Here is a 6,750-nt window from a genome sequence, read left to right as displayed (position 1 = left end):
GACTCCTGGGGGGTTGTTCCTGTCACAGATTCAGTTTGTGGTTTTCATGAACGTGATCTGAAGGCGCAGGGCAGTTTACAGTTCAGTGTGAAGCAATTTTTGATTAGTTTCAGACCATGGTTTCACTTTGTCATCATGGGTGATTAAATGTGTAATGATGAGTAGAAATGGCACTTGTTTTCATTCAAAGTTGAATCCACATAACAGTAAAATGTACACAATTAAAGAGGTCTGCATCTCAGGATCTGGGTGACCAGTGAGGGTCAGATGGAGGCGAGCTCAATAGGTGGACTGGTGCACAGTCAGCAGACTGTAGTGGTTCAGAGAGAGCTGGTCCTGAAGGTGAAGCTCTGGATTCACCAGTGGATCTCTGTTCCAGTCCTCAGATGTGGTCCTGCTCTCTGGGTAGTGACTGACAGATTAAGATGGTGGCTCAGGGTGTCTGGACTTGGGAGACATGCTGAGCAGCTCAGAGATCTGGGAGGAGGTCTGCTGCTGCTGCTGCTGCTTCATGCCAAGTAAGGAGGTTCACCATCTTTATCCTTTATTTGGGTCCACATTAGCTTACACCCAGGGGTGGCTAGTCTCCCTGGGTCCACTAAAGCAAATTAAACAAAGAGCAATGACCTCAGGCAGCTCAGTGAGCCTGAAACACATCTTAGATAAACACATGAAACATATCTGATCAAAATCTCCTGGAGGTTTTCTAAGCACAACCAACAGATGGGAGGCCCAGGCAGACCCAGAATACACTGGAGGGATTGTAGATCCCATCAAACCTGGGAACACCTCAGGGTCCTCCGGGAGGAGCAGGAAGACATGGCTGGTCAGAGAGATGTGTGGACCATGCTGCCCAGCCTGCAGCTGCAGAGTCACGGCCCGGATATGTGTCGGAAAATGGATGCAGGTCTTGTCTGTATTTACGATGATGTGAAGCTCCAACATGTCACACAGAGATCATCTCAAAGGTTCAGTGTCAGGTTTCGTCCTGGTGAATTTTTTCCTCCATCAAAACAAACCAGTATGAAAAGTAGGGACATTCAGTGACTGGCAGTACTTCCATGTTCACGTGAGTGTTGTTTTACCAAGAGCTGGTCCTCAGTTCATTGTGGAGCTGATGATCTGATCCCCATCCTCTCCCTGGGGGTCTTTGTTTGGTCCTGCTGTTAACACAGGCTCACTATCACTATGGGGCGACTTTGTTTCAGTGGGTAGAGCAGTCGTTTCCCAACCGGAGGGCAGGACACTGAACTCCCAAGTTGCCCCCAATGGTTAGAGCCATCGGTTGAGGTGGCACTGCAGATGGCTGCCTTGGTTCTGTACCGGAAACAAATTCCTTGTGTGTAACATACTTGGCCAAATAAAGGTGATTATTATCATATCATTTAGATTCTGCAGAGGAAACAGAAACTGGATTCAGTTACTAACATGTCAAAGAGCAGCTCTGCTGTTCACTGATCCTGTGCAGTATCAGCAGCATAAAGTGGTTTATTTGTGCTCTGGACTGTTACTTCACCTGGAAGTCACGCCCACATGTTGGCTCACAGTAAAAGTGTGGTCAACGATGCAGCGGGTTCTGTGGTTAAACAAGATCCAAACATGTTTTCGTCACAGCAATTTATTCAACAGTGCCAACACAACTGCAACATGCAGTGTGTTATTAAAGTTAGATTCAGTTCCAATTTAGTGTCACTCATTTAAACTACACGTGGCATAAGTCCTGACCCTGTTGCCATAGTAACAGTCTCCTTTTTCTGTGTTGCCGTAGTAACGGATCTAGACCTCAAGTTCCAGTACCGGGGCCGGACCATGGGTTCTTTGACCGTCAGTAACCCTCAGGGCTGCCGGTTGTACTATGGACACCTGGAGCCGACCCCAGATCAAGTGGAACTGTTTGGACCCATCACCTTGCAGCAAGTCCGGTTTCCGGGGACATCTGAAATCCAAAACCAGAAGCAGCGATTCTACACCGATGCCCTGTTAGACGTGATGGACCGAGGTCTGATCCTGGAGATCTGGGAACAGGACATTTATGCTATTCGCCTCTGTCAGTGCAAGGTGTTCTGGTCTGGACCGGGCATGCCTGAACAAGGTCCAACAAACCCCATGGAGAGGGAGAAGAAGACCAAAGTGTTCAGCCTCAACAACTTCCTGCAAGGTGAAGAGTTTAAACTTGAGAAAACTAAAAGTTTAGTTTCAACACATCTGAGCCACATCTCAAAATAAACCTCTGTCCTCAGGACTGATCCTGTTCCAGAAAGGCGAAGCTCCAAACCCTCCACCCTTCGAGGTCTACTTCTGTTTCGGGGAGGATTGGCCTGACAAGAAACCCAAAGAGAAGAAACTCATCATTGTACAGGTTAGCAGGCTGGTCATGTGATGGCAACACTCAACCACTGGTGGCGCTCGAAATATTCAAATGTCACATCTGTTCAAATACAGTACCTGCACCGCCATATTTTCTGTAAGCAACATCCTGTGAACTTAATTTGCGGTTCTTGTCCTCAGGTGGTTCCTGTGGTGGCTCGGATCCTGACTGAGATGTTCTCTGGAGAACTCAGCTGGTCCACAGACAGCATCCGGCTGCAGATCTCAAACCCTGATGTGAAGGACCAGACGGTAGAGCAATTTAAGGAGCTGCAGAAGCTCCTACAGAGCCAACACATCCAGGGCCCCTGGACGCCCAATGTCCCCTGATCAACGCATCCAGCAGCCCTGGATCCTCAATGTCCAGCAAACTACTGGACTGACAGGGGATTGTTCATCAGCTCCAGGAGGACCTGAGACTTACAGCAGATCCACTTCCAGTTCAGAGTCCCCTGTACTCTCCCAGTGTCAGTAATAAACTCTGAACTGGTCCTTTAATTAACCCATTGCACTGTGACGTTCTGACGAGTTCAGGCTATGTTGCTCTGATTGTTTCTACAGAATCTGTCAAAGATGATTAATAATCAACCACAATTAATTAGAATAAAGTGCAGAACAGCTGAGAGCAACCACGGATTATTTCAGAGAAAAAAAAAACATTCAAATGCTTAACACGTGCTCCAGTTTGTTAAAACAGAGAAAGAAACAGAGAAAGGTGGAACTCTGCCTCGTCAGCCGATCTCAGCTCCATTTTAAAGGAAGTGAAACTGTGAACTGAGTTAATCTCTGGCAAAGAGAACAGTGAGTGTTATTCAGGATTTCAGTAAACGCCGCTGCAGTATTTGTTCATGTCACATGTCTGCCTGTTTACGCTGCACTCATTCTCAATGAGTTTCTGCAGTAGTGCAGCACACCTGGCATTTATCCAGGGTCGGTGAACTCTGAGGAAAGAGCAGGATGTTATGGATATGAATCGGGCACCAGTGATCTTCACTTGTGCTGCAGGCAAACAGCACAAAGTTTTTTTTTATGCTAACATTAGCTGTGGAATAGGTTTCATGTTTCAAGTGGACACAGAGTTTACAAATTATAAAAAAAATAAAAATGCAATGCAACAATTTGTCACATACAGATTCACCTGTACACTCATTCCACAGGAAGGACAGGATGAGATCAGTGTTTCAGTTTGGGTTCAGATTCTCTGGCAGTGGGCTGGACCCTCAGCCGGTTCCGGCCTGAATATCAGGTGACAAGCAGAAACCAGTTTGACCAGAGTCTCAGCAGATGTGGTCTACACAGGTAAAAGGTAACACAAGAAGACATACATAATGACATCATATTACCCAGAAGGCAGCAGTGACTTCACCTGTTCACATTCAGACAGCGTCAGATTACAGAGTGAAGACGACACCTGAAGTCATGTCAGATGGTGACGTGATGATCGGCTCCCAGTTTGTGATCAGCAGATCCATAACATCTCATCCCAGAAACTAAGTCTGGACACAGTTTTATCTGATTTTTACTGGAAGAAAATGTGAAGGTTCACTACAGGAAACCAAGTGCAGCATGTGTACTGGTTGGACTGGTATTAACGGGCTGTCAGCAAATCTCAGGATAAAGATACAAGTGGCAGGCCAGTGTAGAACTGATTAATTAGAGCCTCCCTGCATGCAGAGATACAGTCTCGCATGTCACTAACAGGTACAGCATTAAGACACTGAACCACCAGTTTGCTCTTAGCAGTTGTTGTTTATTGTTTACAACAAGGCTACATCACTGACGATGTCACATTGTCAGTCCCTCCATCTCCACCCAGAGTTCACACTTTCAAGGTTGTTGAAAAACAACTAAAATGCAACCAGAGTTAAAAAGTCAAAGGTGATGCCAAATCCCCCAGCATTGTGTCTCCGCAGGCAGCCATTCAGCCAAGAGCATCATGGGAAACCTTTTGGCTCTTTTTATGGCACGGGCACAAACATCTTGACCAAAGTCTCAAAAATAAATCTTTAAAAAATGTGCAGGCACATCGTTCCATTGGTCACAGATCCAACACAACCAATCCACATTAGTTCACTTAGTGAACTCCTCCCAGTCCTGACCCCGCACACCCGGTGGACCCAACCCCTCCCGCCCAGCCTTAGGTGAGCTCAGGGGTCAGGTGGGGAGGACACTTCTATCCGGTCAGTGTTCACTGTCAGCTCTTCAGAGTGACCCATCCTGTTTCACATTCAAAGTCCCTCCATCATCATCATCTTCATCTCGTCTGCAGTTGCAGCGTTTTGCCGTCACCTCTGAACGTTGTTCCACAAAACATTTAACCTGAAGAAGAAAACAATGGAAACAATGAATAAGCACGACTCTTCTGAAATGAGTTTTACCGCTGTGATCACTGCACGTAAGGACGGCTCGGAGATGTTAGCACATGGCTTCACACCTGATTGACAGGTGTGTGACAAAGTCACAAGACAAAATAGTTGACTTGATTTACTGGACACCATGTCAGTGATGAACGTTTACCGGGCGTCGCCATGCCGAGACCCCCTGTGTTGGGGTCCAAAGTGTCACCCGGTGTTGTGAGCAGGTGTTAAGTTACTTGGTGATGTGTGAACCAGAGATGGTCCCGAGTCACAGGATACAAGTCTATAAAGCTTCCAAACTAGTCGGTTCCCAGACAAACCGAACCTAAATACAGATATTCTTTAAACGCAAACAACCCTGTGATATGGGACGATATCACGGGTCAGTTTATCAGGAACACCTACTATAGCTCTAACTGAGTCAGTCTGAACCAACAGTGCTGCAGTGAACCCTCCACTGGGGGGAGGGGGGGTTCTGCTATTTAGCCTCAGAGATATAAATGGGCTGGACAAAATAACAGAAACACCTTACAACTGAACTGTTGCAGGTGTCAACAGTTACCTGGTGTCGGGTGAAGGTTGCAGCTATCGGAACAGTCTGGTGAACTCTCTGATGGCCCAGCACACCTGTTTACACTCTTCAGCGCTGAAGAAGAAGAAAGACATACATGAACAAAAACTGTTTCAGTTTAACAACATTAGTAAACAGTCGTCTCTGTCTCAATTATGTATGTGTTCCTGCAGGTGGCGCTGTTTGTCCAATGTCAGTTTAATCATCCAACAGCTCCAACCTCAGTCTATCACAAACACTAGAACTTCCTGTTTGATTTCAATTAACAGGTAAGTACTCTTTACACAGGTGTAAAAACTTTCATACTCATTTCTCACATAGGTTAAAAGTAAGACTGAGAATCTAACTTCCCTCTGTAGTTCAGTGTGCTAGGTAAACAAAGCCAGGTGAGGCCCCTCAGACCTCAAGTGTTGTCTGATTCATCCGACTTCAGGACGAGTCTGAACGTGGCAACAGGACTCCAGTTTTTCTGCTTTCCACCTTCAGGTCGACGAGTTTCAACAGAAACCCGTCAGACACCTTGGGCTGCTGAGGCGACCAATGGACATGCTCAGATCATGCACTCCACACGAAAATGTCTAATCAACACCACTCAACGTGTCCCTGAATGCCTCACAGTGAGGATGAGTCATTCCTGGTGCTTTTTATGGATCAAATGTTCCTGGAATGTCATTGTTCATTTGCTGATAAAACCTCATTAACAGTCTGAGTCACCCAAACAGAGACAGTGATGTTTGAACTGTAAGGGTTTCACTGTTAAATATGGCTCACTGATAGAAAACAGGAAGCAGCAAATCTCTCATCATGTTTCAGACGATTTCAGACATGGTGAACGTAAAAGACTGACAGGGAAGTTTCTCCTGTCTGTTCTCTAATCAAACATTTTATAAATACCAGTGGTGTAAGAAGTGCTCGGATCCTTTAAGTAAAAGTAGCAACACCACAGTTTAAAAATACTCTGTTTTCAAAATGTTGCTCAAGTATGAAAGTATTAGTATAAACATACAGTGAGGAACAGAAGTATTTGAACACCCTGCGATTTAGCAAGTTCTCCCACTTAGAAATCATGGAGGGGTCTGAAATTCACATTGTAGGTGCATTCCCACTCTGAGAGACAGAATTTAAAAAAAATTTCAGGAAATCACATTGTATGATTTTTAAAGAATTTATTTGTCTTGCACTGCTGAACATAAGTATTTGAACACCTGAGAAAATCAGTGTTAATATTTGGTACAGAAACCTTTGTTTGCAATTACAGAGGTCAAACGTTTCCTGTAGTTCTTGACCAGGTTTGCACACACTGCAACAGGGATTTTGGCCCACTCCTCCACACAGATCTCCTCTAGATCTGTCAGGTTTCGGGGCTGTCGCTGAACAACACAGAGTTTAAGCTCCCTCCAAAAATGTTTTGTTGGATTGAGGTCTGGAGACTGGCTAAGGCAACCCAGGAACCTT

The 6,750-nt window shown here is 45.5% G+C and overlaps 2 protein-coding genes across 3 annotated transcripts in view; one reads left to right on the top strand and one right to left on the bottom strand.

The window, feature by feature from the left end:
* The window catches only part of irf5 (interferon regulatory factor 5), an 8,532-nt gene extending 5,021 nt beyond the window's left edge, over positions 1–3,511 (top strand). The window contains exons 7-9 of the mRNA XM_020613495.1: positions 1,769–2,158; positions 2,241–2,359; positions 2,509–3,511. Of these exons, the coding sequence (XP_020469151.1) occupies positions 1,769–2,158; positions 2,241–2,359; positions 2,509–2,697 (698 nt within the window). The 3' untranslated portion in view covers positions 2,698–3,511. The remainder of the gene's footprint in view (positions 1–1,768; positions 2,159–2,240; positions 2,360–2,508) is intronic.
* Positions 3,512–4,096: 585 nt separating this feature from the next.
* Positions 4,097–6,750, bottom strand: part of tnpo3 (transportin 3) — a 15,787-nt gene continuing 13,133 nt past the window's right edge. For both annotated transcript variants that reach the window (XM_020613508.1, XM_020613509.1), the window contains exons 22-23: positions 5,287–5,370; positions 4,097–4,686 (exon numbers count right to left, since the gene is read on the bottom strand). In XM_020613508.1, the coding sequence (XP_020469164.1) occupies positions 5,310–5,370 (61 nt within the window). In that variant the 3' untranslated portion in view covers positions 4,097–4,686; positions 5,287–5,309. The remainder of the gene's footprint in view (positions 4,687–5,286; positions 5,371–6,750) is intronic.

This window comes from Monopterus albus, unplaced genomic scaffold, assembly GCF_001952655.1.
Source record: "Monopterus albus unplaced genomic scaffold, M_albus_1.0 scaffold134.1, whole genome shotgun sequence".
NCBI lineage: Eukaryota > Metazoa > Chordata > Actinopteri > Synbranchiformes > Synbranchidae > Monopterus > Monopterus albus.
Note: the sequence above shows the minus strand (reverse complement) of the source record. Positions and strands in the feature narration are given on the sequence as shown.